Source organism: Gavia stellata, chromosome 25, assembly GCF_030936135.1.
Source record: "Gavia stellata isolate bGavSte3 chromosome 25, bGavSte3.hap2, whole genome shotgun sequence".
NCBI classification, from domain to species: domain Eukaryota; kingdom Metazoa; phylum Chordata; class Aves; order Gaviiformes; family Gaviidae; genus Gavia; species Gavia stellata.
In genome coordinates this window covers 4,143,970-4,159,841 of record NC_082618.1, presented here as the reverse complement: position 1 = coordinate 4,159,841, position 15,872 = coordinate 4,143,970, and the positions used below count along the sequence as shown (strand labels likewise).

General features: G+C 40.5%; 1 protein-coding gene across 1 annotated transcript in view; it reads left to right on the top strand.

The window, feature by feature from the left end:
* The first annotated feature begins 330 nt into the window (after positions 1-330).
* The window catches only part of LOC104262987 (protein spinster homolog 3-like), a 29,018-nt gene continuing 13,476 nt past the window's right edge, over positions 331-15,872 (top strand). The window contains exons 1-8 of the mRNA XM_059829387.1: positions 331-538; positions 4,257-4,322; positions 4,788-4,924; positions 5,457-5,608; positions 6,506-6,572; positions 7,513-7,703; positions 9,734-9,886; positions 13,054-13,243. Coding sequence (XP_059685370.1) covers positions 331-538; positions 4,257-4,322; positions 4,788-4,924; positions 5,457-5,608; positions 6,506-6,572; positions 7,513-7,703; positions 9,734-9,886; positions 13,054-13,243 — 1,164 coding nt within the window. The remainder of the gene's footprint in view (positions 539-4,256; positions 4,323-4,787; positions 4,925-5,456; positions 5,609-6,505; positions 6,573-7,512; positions 7,704-9,733; positions 9,887-13,053; positions 13,244-15,872) is intronic.

Here is a 15,872-nt window from a genome sequence, read left to right as displayed (position 1 = left end):
TCTATGAGATCATTGTGAAGTTCTGCACTTCTATTTCGTGGATGCACAATGGATTATTTTGCTTTTGTTTGTATTTACTTTTCCCTGTCTTCAAGGTATAGCACTTCAGCACTTTTGCTTTTGCAAAAACAGCAGCTTCTTTGTTACTTTCTTTGTAAAGTTCTTCATATTGCAGGGAGCATTTAATGTCAGTTTTTAGTGGCTGGGCTTCATTGCCGGAAATGACCGTAGTGATTGAAGTTCCTCACAGCCTGAACACAAAATTGACTTGTAGCTTGGTGCGCTAAGGAAACGCTTCATAATCTGTGGTGACTTTCTGCACTGGGAAATATGCAAAACCCCGGTGCACAGGAAAACACAGGCCTGCAGTCCCTGCCGCATCCTGAGGAGCAGAATTACGGAGCTACTGCAGCACATGTGAGACAAGGTCCATTTGTGTCTGTGTCAAGGAATGGTCCGGCAAAGAGAGATTACTTGATAGCTGCTGTGCTGTGCTATGCGAATTTAATAAATTTCATGGATTGGTTTATCGTACCAGGTGAGAGCCTATTTTCTCCTTCTAAGGAAAAAGAAATTTAAGTTCTCAACACCTCTACTTACTCTGTAGTTACAAATATTTTCTAAAGTATGTGCTTTATGTCTTTTTAATCTTTCTCACTTATCTGCTTTAGCCTGTTGGTCATACTCTTAATGAAACTTCCAATTATAAATCTTGAAAGACCAATAAATTATATATTAGTTATTAATGGTTAGCAGAATGCTTATAAAAATCACATCTGTTAAATGCTTAAGATTCATATTTTTAAGTCTAAGTCTCTTATAAACAGACTTTAGCATACAGAGCAACTAGTCTATTTTTGTGGCTGGATTCTACAGAGATTTGACTAAGAAGCTTCCCTTTATTGTATACAGCCGCTTACTAGGCCTTCTTTGGATCTAGTAGATTAGATATGGCATTCCTTTATCTGAAGAATAGTGATGCCATTCCCCCCATTAAAAGTACAAAAATTATGTTACCTTTGTGCCAGTTTGTTTAGGGGAGGCTTAACTTCCTCATGACCTGCTGGAACTTGTGTGATTTCTGCAATGACGAGTGTAACATGATTGTGTAAAGAGAACAGAGACCCACTTCCTTAAGCATCACCTACCAAATTTAACAGCTTGTTTTCTAATAAATAATATCCTTCTTCCAAAACGTGTTTTTTTATTCTTTTTTACCTAGTCGTGAACAGCAAAGCATTGCTTCTAGTAAACTGGTGGGAATCTATATTTTTTCCTCCCATGTAAACTGTGGTCTGTGTAAATTCTTCTGTTTAGCATCACTCCTATGCATCTACCATGCTTCCAGGGGTATGATCTATAAATTAGGAGGAAACACTTGTTGAGCGCTTGCTATATTTTACTTCTGAGTGGCCTAGAAATCATAAAAGTTTTAAAACCTTGAAAAAACCCAAAGGATGGATTGTTAAATTTGGAATTAATATTGAGTGACAGTACACAAACTAATTATTTTTACTACTTAGACCATTCAGAAATTTAAGACATTTGGTCAGTATCTTTAGAAATTGAGAGGCAAGTGGGTTTAGGAGTTTAAGCTTTTTTCTTTTGAATACTTCTTAACCACACATATAAGAGGGAAGGAAACACGTAGGAGTGCATGCTGAATGATACTGCAAGACTGTTAGTGAAAACCTTCAGTGTATGAGTTCTATTCAAGTAACTCCCTGGAGAAGGGCAGGGGACAGAAGAGGTTGTAAATATCTTCGCGCAATAACTGGGATGCTCGAGAGTATGCACTTGGAAGTATTAAGTGCAAGCAGTCATTTGGCTCATTCCAGGCTTTGAACTGTTCTTTGGCTCCTGTACACGCTAAGAGCTTAAAAATTTCAAGAAGGCCTGTGAAGTAAAGCTTGCCTGCTTGTTAACGTGCTCAGTTTCTTGTGAGTGAGGTACCTTCAGGGACATGTAAGAATTCAAGAGCAGAGGTGGGGACAGTGTCCAGGCCTTTGAAATATCAAACATCTACTTTAATCACAATATATGACTAGACCCCTTTTATTTAAGTCTATGACCTTTTGGGCCACAGGGGAAATCTGTAAATTGCAGTTTATGCCACAGCAATATACTGCTCCTCTGCTAGAATTCAGCTGCATTGCAGAATTCTTGCATCAGTACTTTTGAGTTTGGCTGTCCATATGGATGAACATGCTGTTAAATATAAGTTAACAGGAAAGTGAAGAAGGAGAGGCTTGAGTATTTGTTTAAAAGTAAGCTGGTGGCAGTTACAAAGTTGTGGTTTCCGGGCAGTTTTGCTCACAGGCTTTGACAGAGTTTGCATCAATCTTCACACAGAAAACAAGCTCTTCCACTTAATTGTCTGCTGGAATTGAGTCTTCAGTTTGTTAAAAATGGTGATCATGCAGGCTTTATCCCCTCTGATCTGTTACCCTGTTCCAAGCTGTTCAGATCAATGCTTTGTAATTTGCCAGTAACTGTTCAGGGCAATTGTTTCAGTTACGTGGAAGGGATAACACTTTAACGGTGCTCAGTGTAAAAGTTAGTTTAAGATGAAGTTGTGGTTCCGTTCAAGTCTTGTGTTATCTGTGATTTGTTCTAAATACTCTATTAGTCCAAAACTGAAGTTCCTGTAATACAGTATTTCTGTGTGTTGACAATTGGCTACCAGAACGAATAGATACAATTGATTGTCCTGTTTTAATGATGCAAAATGTTCTTTCCTAAGACAGGCCTTCAGATGGTATTTGTTATTTTGAATTAAGTCACTGACTTAAATTTCTGAGACCATTAGGAAAACCCCAAATGCAGAATATGTTCAAGAGTCATTGAGAAACAGCTATAAAACCTCCGGTGCTGCTGTTAGGCTAGCCCTTGACCTACGCTTACTTCAAGTCACATCAGTAAATAGTGAGGAGACCGATTATGCTGCAGCCACAGGGACTGTGGGAGAGCATGGATTTAGCTTTAAACTAGCTGGCTCAAGAATGCTTTTAAGTGGCTGCAGCAGCATAGTATGTGGCATAACATGTAAAATACACTGTAGGAGCAGAATAGGTACCTCTTGCTAACCTCACCCTGAGCTCCATTCTGCTGCAGATCAGGTTCTGTGAACATAGCAGACAATCTACAGAGAGCTTGTTTTCTTAAGTGGTGGCTTCATCCTCTTAGTAATGTTTTGATTTTGACCATTTTGGCAAAACTAAAGCTGCATGAGAAGAAATTTCTTTTTTAATTGATACCTTTCAATATCAGAGTAAAGGTATGCTTATTCAAAGCAGTACCTTCTGCTATTTTTCATTTTTTTTCCAGGAATATAATGCAGAAATGCAAGATAGGTGAGATGGTAGATCTGCAGCTTTGGCATGATGTAGAGATGAAAATGACCTTTTTGTCTCAACAGCATTCATGCATGCATGAGGTGCCAGATCCATGGATCCTCCCTCAGTTCGTGTGACTTTCTTCCACACTTTTTGACAACTCTTCTAACCTTTTTCCACAGCTATTGAATGGTTAGAAATCGAGATGGAATTTCTGTCAGCCATTTATCAGAAACAGAAGTGATCACTTTTGGTGAAGTTTGTCTGTCATTGTGACCACTAAAATTGTTGATTTGTAAATCCACAGTTACCTCTATCTCATCTGATCTCTGCAAAATTGTCATGGAAATATGAATAGAATTACACTAGAATTACACTAGAATTACATTTGCATTCTGAAAAATCCAAGATGAGTACTGTATATACTGCAAACATTAACGGTTATTCTTAATAGAAGCAGTTTCAACTCATCTTAACATTTTAAGGTCATTAAGAAAATTTTAGGATTAGCTGTATGAAGATAGAAATCTCCTGGCTGCAAAACTTTGCCACTGTTTTGTTCCACATTGTGTCCGTTAAACTTTGAACTGTAAACTGTTTATGTGCTTACATACTATGTGCTTACATACTAATGGTGCAAAAGAAACAGAACAGTTGTGATTGAAATAGTGGGTAAACTGACTCTCATAAGACCTATATAGTGGAAGATTATGAATTTTATCTATAGTCATAAGAATTTTTAATTCTCTGTGTATCTGTGCTTGTGGTAGAGTAATGGTTTATGTGTAAACTAGCAAGCTAAATGTGCTGCAGGTCTTGCAAGCCCTGTTCTTGAAATAAATCTTTGAGTTGGCAAATGAATAGAGTTACAAGGGGTGAGCAGGGTGCTTTGCTGTCATTCAGTGTTTGACTCTGTTGCAGGGATCCTGTTAGATATACAGAAATACTTCAAGCTTAGCGATGGGGATACAGGTCTACTGCAAACAGGTAATAAAATGTCTTAAGTTCAGAGAGTTTACTTTGCCTTGCATCTGTGTGGTCTGTTCCTAAAACACAGTCTAGTTACTTATTTCTTCTAGTTCCTACTTGTGTGTGGTATTGCTTGCTTCCACTTGTGGGCAGGCTGACTATAATGGAGAACTGAAAGTCTTTGGTTCAGGGAAGACTAGAGTCGAGTCCTTCAAAAATCCCACAGTATGTGAATCACAAAAGATGAAGGAATTTCTCAAGAAATACAGAACTTGAGCAATTCACACGTTTTATTTTTGTATAGGTTTTTAAAAATCTGCATTTATCTTTTCCTAAATATCAATCTACCTACTAGTTCTACAAACTGAGCCTGCCTTTAACATCTGCCCTTAAAAAATAACCTGAGTTTGTCTGAGGTGTGAAGAGTACGTACAATACAAATAATTTGACCAATATTGTCTTTGTTCCTTCTTGGATTTCCAGTCTTCATCTTGTGTTACATGCTGGCTGCCCCCGTCTTTGGATACCTCAGTGACCGGTACAATAGGAAAATCATCCTTGGAACTGGTATTTTCTTCTGGTCTGGTGTAACATTAGGCAGTTCATTCATCAGTGAATTGGTATGTTGCTTTTTTAGAAGGTAATTTGAAAATAATCTGCATAAATCTTGCAGGAGTTGATAGATTCCTTCTCTGGTCACATTTGGAAAAGCTATCAGTGAGCACTCACTCCCCAAGCCTGGACTAAATGGACTTTGTGCAGGAATGCTTTATGGGATGGTGGAGTCCAGCCTAGGCAATGGAGAACCCACACATTACTGTTGCAATTGATGGGATCTTATTTTTGTCCTGAATGTTTGTTGATTATGACCTTACAGTGTGGAAACTTGTTTGGCAAGTCTGTGGTCTTGTTGCCCCTATCCTGTAATTCCCTCTGGGTGTCACACTAAGAAGTCACCACTGTGCAGAAAGTAGAAAGCACAGCAGTGGGATGTGAGGGAAGCTGGTGTGAGTGGAGGGAATACAGACACATGCAAAAGGCGGTTGAATTATTTCCTCTGGTATATTTGATCCACTAAAATGTTCCTCTTTAATAGTAAGCTTTCTTTCTTGCATGGGCTTTTTTGGACTACAATATGTCTTCTGCCTGCAGTATTACTGGATATTCTTTCTTTCACGAGGACTAGTTGGCATTGGCACAGCCAGTTATTCCACAATAGCACCTACCATCATCGCAGACATGTTTGAGGAAGGAAAAAGGACCACAATGTTATCTGTCTTCTATATCTTCATTCCAGTGGGAAGGTGGGTTTTCTTGCTAGTAACTGACCTGCCTTTTGAAATTCTGTCTGACCATACCTGCAATTCAATATACCCTGAGCCTTGATTAGACATACTTTGATGTCTATCTGCATTGGCTCTTGCAAAAGGATTTGTCACTTATTTAGCATATTTGGATAGAGCTGGTTAGGCTTATTTCTGTATTTACCTTGAAGAAAATTTTGCTTTTTTCCCCCAACTTTTTTTAGGGAGAATCTAAACTCCAAAAACCAGTAGGCTTTGAATAAAATATTGAATCAATTCTAAAAGAAATATGTGCACGGGGGTAGGCAATTTATTTCTGGGTTTTGGAAGACAAAGCTTTCAGATATTTGTTTATTTGACAAATTTTTCAAGAACCCCCCATTAAATGTCTCCCACAGAAGAATTGGCACTTCCCTCTCCTCTTTTATTTAAATTGACATTGTGTCTGAAGAAGAGGTGAAGAAGGGCTTTTTAAGTGGTTTGGAGGCATACTCTTTATTAGAGCAGGCAGCCAAGGCTGAGCCCAGAAGGCAGATTAAAACTAAAGGAATTCCTGCAGGTCTTAATTCATGTGGCTAGCACAGAAAAGAGTAAATAATAAACTGCTTTATGGGCTGTTTGATATGGGTTTGCAGTGTCATTCTACAGAATATGTATTCCAAGGGGAATCTGGGACATTATTGCCACCATCTCAAGTCTGCTCTGAGGAGGTTAGACTCTCTTTCTAATACTGGCTGGCAAGTAGACTAGCATAAACCATGAGGGTTGTTTCTGTTTATCCGTTTTGAAAACTATGACAGAATACATCTCTGTGCTCTCCTTAGCTGGCAAGACATACCATTTCAGCCAGCACGAATTCATTGGTGCCTACTGATTATTCCTTTCTGTTGCTTACAGTGGTCTTGGTTACGTCCTAGCAGCTGGCATGGCAGATGTCACAGGTGACTGGCACTGGGCATTCAGGGTGAGTTATTCACTTTCACTCATGGGGCTGAGCCATTCACTGTAAAATCAGAATCATCACCAAGGTTTGCATTACTTATGTTCCTTGTGTTAAAAGAGGTGAGCAATGGAAGGACTTTCTATTGTCTGACTGCTCATGAACTTGGTGTTTAAGAAAACCCTTCCTGCAGGGCAAGTGGAGGATTTATGCCTAGCACTTGCAGAATGAAAGCAGGCATAGGTGGAATTGTACAGTGGCCAGGGCAGGTGCTGATGTTCCTCTTACCTGAGGACACACTTGGAGTGGTTGCAGTGCACCAAGACCTCCTCAAAGAGAGGAAACTGAAGGTAAAATGATCATTATACTGGTAGCACCAGTATAATTCTTCAGGAAAATACAGAGAGATTGTTTTCTGAAATGCTTTGGGAACAATGTCTATTATTTGAGGGTTTCAAGAAAAAAACCTCTTCTGTTCTGGTCATGTTATCATGATGTTTCTCCATACTGAACACCTAGTGCTTTGTATGTACTTTGTCAGATCCTCCTAACTTATCTATAAAATTAACCAGCAAGTACAGGATGAGTGGGGAAGAATGTTTACTGGAATAACAGTCTGATGCTATTCAGATAACACTGATGACTGCACCAGTGATTCTCGCATTTGTGGTCAGAGTACTACAATACAGTTTTCTTTCTTCACATGTTTTTCTCCAACATCAGAGGGAGTGATCATGGATCTGTGTAATGGGGAGGGAGGATCTATTACCTTTCCTCCAAAGTCACCATAAATCACCAAAGTCACTCTTCTTTACAAATACGACCTACAAACAGCAAGTCACATCTATTTCTGAACATACCTGCAATTCTCCGATATGTAATTCTAACACTGAATTTGAACTGTTGTGGAATTTTCACTATAAGACAAAAGGTATCCTTGATCTAACCAGCCTTGTGTCTACAGATAACTCCTTGCATGGGAGGTCTAGCACTGGTTCTTCTGATTCTACTGGTCCCTCACAGGACCCAGAGAAGAACAGCAGCCCACAGAGCACTGAGCATCTCCGGCACAATACGAGTAGCAGCTGAGAAACCAGGTGTACACAGAACTGGCAAGACTACTTGGTGTCAAGATATCATGTCACTTGCCAAGAAGTAAGTGATTTTAGCAACAAAGGTTCCCTCCATTGAAGAATGACCATTCCCTTATTAGAAATATGGCCATCAAATCCTGCTCGGCTCCTTTGTATCACATGCTGTATACATGATTGAAACACCAGTAATAAAAATATTTCTTCCACTCTTTTACAGGAATGCTACACAAGAGATTAAAAATTTCTTTGCTTCTGCTATCCTCCCATTTTGAGGAGGGGGAAGGAGGCAAAGTTATGATGGCAGTGTGCTCCTATTTAAATCCAACTCTACTTTCTACGAAGTTTCCCCTTCCCTCTTGCTTTAACACGTAGGGTAAGCTAGATTGGTAAATGTGCCTATTTTGCAGGTGTAACTTTATCTGTAATTCTTAGTGCCTGAGGAAGGTTGGCTCAGCATGTCTCAGGCAGTCTTCGTATGGTATTTGCGAGCCTGCTCTGCCTCTGATACAAGAGGTCAGAGTCTGTAGGACCCCAATATGGTTTATAAAGAAATTGTACGTCTGTTTTGCCCAGCTCACCTGTTGGCTGGCAGATGACCCCTTCCTTTTAACCGCACAAAAATTAAAGTCAAGACCAGCTGACCTGCAGGACGAGTGGAATACTGGCTGCAGCAGGCCTCTCGCTCCGGCCACCCGGCAGTCCGTGGGAGCCACCGGCGGGAGCCGGGAGCAGGGAGCCGGGAGCCGGGAGCAGGGAGCCGGGAGCCGGGAGCCGGGAGCAGGGAGCCGGGAGCAGGGCTTGGATCCGCGCTGAGAGCAGCAGGTGCCGCTGTGCACCTGCGCCAGACCCGGCTCCGCTCTGCCGCTGCCTGCAGGCCGCTTCCCCGGCATCCCGCTCAAATGCTTCTAGTCGAAGACGTGCTTTCCTGGGACCTTGTCTGTCTTTGGAGTGTTCTTCTTCTCGAGGATCCAGCGCTTTCTAATTTACCGTTAGATTTGCATCCTCTTTGCATCCAGAATAGCGAGGGCGTGACAGATCCAGTTTGTTGGATCACAACTTGTAGGCAGTGCAGTCTGAAGTGAATAAAAAAAGAACTTTCCTGAACCAAAAATGAACCTTTCTGACATTTCAACAACTAGACTATCATCAAAGTTGCTTTCCTACAAAGATGTTCCTTACAATCTCCAGCAATGTTGTAGAAATAGATTTTAATTTTCTTTTCCTTTAGCAATTGATCTCCAAAGCATAAGGACATACTGCCAAAAAACAGGTGGTTCCACTTCTAATCAACTCCAAGAGTCCTTTATCTTTAGAAGATGAAGAATTATGTTCATATCTTAACAAATCTAGTCTGGTGGTCACCTGGTCATTTGCAGCACTTTAATTTAGTCTTAAGGATTCATATCTCTCTATTGACATCGAAGAGGACTTTCTCCTAAAATATTAACTAGAAAGAGACCAGTAAAAAGTTAATTTTCTCCTAGAATATGGCAGGAAGGACACAAGATTTGGACAGTTTTTAATAATGCTTCTCCTTTTGTTTGAAAACTCGCTGTGCACACTAAGTGTACTTACTTTGTACTTGTTTGTACTTACTCAGGTAGAGTTACGGAGTGCCTCAGCTGCTGCATCTTAACAGTTTGGAAGACCCAGATGTTACTATCATTTATACTGGTTACACAAACAACATAAACCATCCTGAGGCATATAGACTTCCACACAGAACACTTTCATTTAGCTACTAAGCCATTAAATTCTTGCCCACTCTCTATTGTTATAGTTCTGCTATCAAAAATTTCACAGCAATTGTTTTAGCAAAAGTTGGCAATGAAATCTGCAAGAGACCAGGACTGGGATTTAACATGAAATCAGTAGGTCATACTCTTTGCTCTAATAAGTACTTTATTGTTGAAGTTCATAGATAAACCCCCATCAAAGTTCGTATTTTCAAGGGACTGCATTTTGATTATAAGATGTCTGAATGAATTGTTTTGTTATTGCTTGAAATCCTGGGTATTGCAGGTAGGCTTTCCCTTTTTCCTCACACCCCATTCTTTCTAATATCTCTCATTTCTTTCTTTTGACTTTCAGTTGGAGTTTTGTCTGGTCTTCGCTGGGTCTGACTGCCATGGCCTTCGTTACTGGAGCCCTGGGAATGTGGGTACCACTGTTTCTTTACAGGGCTCAGGTTGTCCAGGGCATTGTATCACCATGCCTCCAAGAATCATGCAATTCATCTAACAGGTGAGGTGCGCGCAACTGCAGAAACACACTTGGAAGCACTGCACGGTGCTAAATCACAGTTTGTTTCCAAAGACAGAGGGTAGGATGTGACTGCGAACACTTCTTGTGAAGGCAGTTGGGTGTGAATGTTAGACTAAATTGCTTCCAGGTATGCTGAGACACTCCTATTTGTTTGTTTGTTTATAATCACTCAGTTAACTGGAAAGATGCTGGCAGCCCTATTTAAGTAAAGTGGAAAGAAACAGTAACAGGAACACTTGCGGGGAAAAAAGGAGCATCTTTAGCAAGGAGACTTCAGTTGACAATTGACTGTGCACCCCAAGCTACTTAAATACCCATTTAAGTATATTTAGATCCTGCGTTTTTGTAACTTTCCGGTTATCTTCTTGTTAGTCTGGTTTTAAAACTCCTGCCGTGTTGGCCAGGTTGTTGTGACTCCCAGCATAAAGCAAGCTTGATGAATTTGATCTAGTATCGTATCATTAGTCAAAACAGGATAATTTGGTCTTGTGAGTAACTGCCAGCAGAGCTCCACTTACAGAGGCTAGCCAGACCAATAAAGATGCATGAGTAAGTATCAAATGTTGGATGGGCAAGGGGAATTTACAACAGGAGAGCACTTTGAAGTAATCATAATACAACTTTTTGGAGCTCACTTTTCCTCAGCTAGGAAGAGAATTTTTTTCCTTACAATGTCTTACCCAGAAAAGAAGAATGTATTTGGTGTTCCTCTTGAGTCTTCATGGCTACTGTCCGTGAGCATGGGGGCACTTCTGCATACTGACTCCCTACTGGTGGCCTCCATACAAGTGTCCCTACCTTTCTTCTGGAGATATCCCAAATCTGGTTTCAGTCTCTGCCTTCATGATGGATTTCCAAGAACTAACTGCTCACTACATTGTCTTTCCAGCTAAAGACAATTAAAGGGAAAAGCAGTAATCACACACCTTGAGTGTGTCCTCTGGTAATGGGGTTCTTTTGCTTTTCTGCAATGCAATAACCAAGTCAACTCAAAAGTGGTTTCCGAGTCGTAGCGTAACCAAATGGATTGACTAGTCATCCACAGGTACTTCAGTGGGAAATGCAATTGTCCTTCCATGGATGCCACCATTGGCACACTACTTAATAGCAAATAATGCTGAGGAAGGGAGTGAACTCAGGGGTCTGTCTCAGGGTAGGCAGAGAAGGGAAGCTGAACAGTTTGAAGTGTTTGGCTGTATCTGTTAACAGGTACAGTTTCAATACTTCCTTTATTAAACTGAAGGTGTTAGCCTATGTTTTGTTTTCTAAACCACCTTCTGAATTATTATTCCACAGTAGTGTTGCTAGAGCAGACATGGTCTTCAGGGAAGTAAAATGGAGCACCTGATAGTTTAACCTCATGTACTGCTTCTTACAGGATGCTTTAAAAACAACCTTGGCATAAGCTAGTGCCAGAAGCAGCATAAGGCTGGTTTTAGACTGTTATTCCAGTGGGATGTAAAGAAACATAATATAAACAACTATGTCAGACCTGTAGCTGATGGTGCTGGAAGAACTGAGCTGCACGTTCCCAGACCTGCCCAGGGATACTTTAAGGACGTTTTCCCCTCTGGCTGTTCAGCAGTTGCAGGCTTTGTTTAAGGATCAGGGCTGTGTCACTTAGACTCCCTGGAAACACAAATTCAAATGGCACCACAGCTGACTGGGGTCTCAATCCTTTCAAGGTAGATAAATAGGCAGTATGAAGTATTTTTTTTCAGGTCTTTGTGCAGACACTTCCCAACAGGTCAGACAGATAAGTAAGTGAGCATTCTCAGACCCTAAAAGATCCCATAGGAACCTTTCCCCAGGACCTATGCTTCTGTACTTTCCTACTCCCTGTCAACTGAACTGTGCTTGGATTTAGTTTTGCGTGTTCTCTCTTCTTCCAGCTGTAGGTTTATTTCAACTGCAGTTTACAACACATGAATCTTCTAAACACAATTCCATGAATCCTTTGATCAACTAATGTCACCTTGGAACTTGCCTCTCCCGGACAAATCTCTAAGATAGTTGTTCTGCCTAGTGACGATCTATATTGTCACTATCAAGATACAGTGAATGATGGATCAGAATCCTGAAGAACTTACAGGAAGCGTACAAATATGCTTGAAGTTTGTTATATTGTATAGCAATACTTTTTTTTCTTGTAGAATTATTGAGTTCTTCCTAATCAGCCAGAAAGAAATTAAAAAGTAGGTGCACAGTAGTTTAAAGGAATAGATCATATCTAGCTCGTTTCTTTGCTTTGCAGTCAGAGGAAGTGTAGGAAAATGTACAGAACTTACCATGTAGCACTCTGAAATATTTAGAAGCACTTGTGCTCAGAACACAATGCTCCTGTCCCTGTTTGCCTCAGGAGAATTATGATGCATTAAACAATCAGTGGCACCACTGGTCTTGTTGCAAGAGACTTGCTTTGTCATTAGGATCTCATTTGGGACAGAGGGAAAAGCATATATGGAAGTCCCTTTGGAAGCTGAATCTTCTAAGCTATTCGAACACTTACTTTTAAAACATGAACTTGTCATTCCTGAAGAACACATTTGCGTTTGCAGACACACAGAGCTGAGTGGTATTTGAAATTCTGCGTTCAGAAAATACTACATGGACCTCCCACTAGTTAACTATTCAGTATTCTTTGAACTCTTTTGGGAAGTGGTAGGTGTTTCCCAAAGTCAGAGAAGTGACTCATCGCAGCTGTGTTAACTAGAGGGTTATAATTTAGATGTATATAATTCCACGTGATAGGATCTCTTCCAAGACAGCAGATTGTGATACAGTGTTATTCCATCTGTGTTTTAGGGATGACTCAGTAGATTGGTTCACAGGGTAACCAAAATGACTGTGTCTCTTCTAAATCCCTGGATGGCCAGGCCAGGTCATACTGAGAAGAGTCCTCCTTGAGCCTGGATGCATAACACCTGCTCTGTAAATGGGAAAATATCTGCTCCACAGGATAGACCCTCAGTTGCAGAGGCATAGCTTCAATTGAGGTTTGGGATTAAATCCACTTAGAAGGAGTGGGAGGGTTAGATCAAGTGGAATAAAATTCAAGTTACCCATTAAAGATTCCTAAGCTAACACCATTTTTTTCCACAGTATGGTCTTACTATGCTCAACTGAATCCTTTGCTTTGTCACCAGCCTAATATTTGGAGGCATCACCATTGGGACGGGAATCTTGGGTGTCATTGCTGGGGCAGAAGCTGCAAGAAGATTAAGGAAGATAAACAATAAAGCTGATCCTCTGATCTGTGCCACAAGCATGTTCATTTCTGCTCTGTGCATCTACATAGCTCTCATGGTGGCCCAGACGAACATCCTTTCCACTTTCGTAAGTGCCAGTCTGTCTATCATTAGCAAAATGTCTTCTGGGATCCTGGGGAGATAGGGAAGGGGGAGGAGGAGGAGAGGGATGGCATCTGCAGAATTCTCTGCAATCTTTTAGACCATTAAGAGGTTTTGGAGAGTTGCGACAAGGTGGCCTGCCAGCTAAGCACTGTGCACGTTGCTCTAATACTGCCTGCAGCTGCAGCCTGTCCGGCGAGAGCCACGTTGTGCATTACTTGGTCCAGTAAAAAGGGCAGGCAGTCAGAGCATTATAGATTGAGCCTCAGGACCTACAGAGTCTGCCCACAGTAAAGGAGAGAATAGTAAGCCTATGTAGTTAGCTGCATGAAGCTAGCGTGTCCCTTATCCAAAAATGTAGTTAATGGAACTCTCAATCTTATGTTAATTTTTAATGCTATGTGACTAATTTAGTATTCCTATTTATTTTTGCTCTCTGAATACTTAAAGATTGGTGTACTTGTGACTGTACAATATGCACAGTTCTTGCTAAGAATAATTTAGCCATCACCTTCAAAGCCCCAAATCACAAGCTGATCTTCCAAGTCAAGCTTTTGGCAATGCAAACTGAAGTATAAATCACTTAAATTCTGTTCTCAGTAAAGGGCAAAACAGAAACTTACTAGGAATGATGAATAGTTCCAAAAAATCCCTGTGAGAGGGAACTGCATGTAAACCTTATTTTAACTATAATCTGGTAACAGCTAGGGAAAGGCTCCAAGCTTTTTTCCTGTGACTCCATAGCCACAATTACCATGATTAACATAAATAAGAGGATCTAAGTAAAATTAATTACAGTAATCAACAGTTCTCTGCAAAAGGGTACTTCTGCAGGTTTTTTGCTTCTAAGAATAACACTTAGTCAAAGAGATTTTCCTTTTGACTCTTCAGGAATGTGTATTCTTGTAGAAAAATGCCTTTACACCAAGGCAAAAAACAAATGGATTTGCATGTCTGAGTATGTGTACACAAAGCAAAACGTGAAATTGAAGATTATTTTTAGATTCAAGAGTGGAGATCTGAGTGCCAAAAGAATTAGCCATTTTCTTCTTCTGCTTCTCAGGTTCCCACATAGTCCCGCTCTGAGTATGTTCTTCAGTTCTTTTTTTGTCATTTAAGGTGGACAACAACAGTTTCATTTGCCAGTCTGTGTTAAATGAGTGAATCAATATATTGGTTTTGAATTACCAAAATACGCCTTTTATTAGGACTGATAAAAAGAAATTTGTTTAAAATGTTTCTCTCCTTGCAAACAGCATTCTGTTTTCAAGCACTGTGTTATCTGGAAGGAAATTCTGAACTGGGCTATGGATAACCATGTTCCTTAAGTTTCTTCCCATGGGCAGACCAGTTGGTCTTTTAACCAGAGACTTTGCCATTTTGTCTTTTGATGTGATTGATTCAGGTGTTCCAACATGTAATGTCAACAATGTGCAGTGGTAATAAATTGTAAGTAAGCTAAGCACGCGATTCTTCTAGTACTTTTACCACTACAGCTGCTTAACTATTGCCTTCTCTGGCACCAGCCGTGCCTCTCCTTGCTTTCTAAACAAGATCTGACACTAGGCATACTGCTGTGAGCATTGGAGTGGCGTGCCAGCTGGTGCATCTAATTTGAGGGTCCCACTGAAACAAGTCTTCCATTTGTGTAGGACACTAGCAGGAAACTGGCTTTCCAGTCACTGTCTACTCAGGCACACTGACGTTAGCAAACCTGTCTCCATCACTTCACAATGCGGAAGCTACTGAAGCAAAAAAGCATACATGCCTGCAATTACAATAGTTTCTGTATGGTGCTTTCCACTGTCTTGAGTGGATAATGAAAGGGAACAAGACAGGTTTAATCAGTTATGGCCAAAGCTGGAAGAAAGGTTTCAAAGCACAAGAATTCTCAAGTTAACATGGAAATATGGCAGGACTTCCAGAGTTTCTGTTGAGGTAGATGGACTGAAATGCCATGAGATTTCTCTGCTCTTTCTGGACACGCAGTTCTTGATTTCGAAGATTACCTTTGAAAAGACAGAGAAAAATTACCTGGCTTTGTTATGTCAGAGGAGGCACTGTCTAAATCTGTTCCTGTCTCCAAAACAAGATGAAAGACGTGTGCTCTCTGCAGTGCAGCAGGTGCTTTGGAAAGTCATGACTGAACCCTGTGACTGGGAACCTTGGACGATATTTGGTGTTGTGGTAACTTAGATGTAAATAGGCTTATCTTTGGTGGTAATGCTGTATCAGGATGCAGTCTTGCCCTGTAGCCTGCCTTTGAAGGAGGCATTCTACAGCTCTTGTCTCTGATACACCTGCCTGGTGTGGTTCTTTTTGAAAAGACAGAAATCGTTGATCACATATGGTCCAGCCATACTGATTCCCTATTTTGTTGTTGAGGCATATGACTGTTTAAAAGCAGAATGTGTGTTTGGCACTGACATTGATTACAATCTAATTTTAGCTTTAGGTATGAATGTAAACAGTCATCTACAAAGCAAAATCCCCTTAACATTTGGGACATTATCCTGGTTGTATCCTTTGGAGACCAACTTCCAAGTGTTGTCTGTTAAAAAACTAGGAGATCCTGGAGAAGGTGACAGCAATAAAATACAATGTTTCACTCTTTT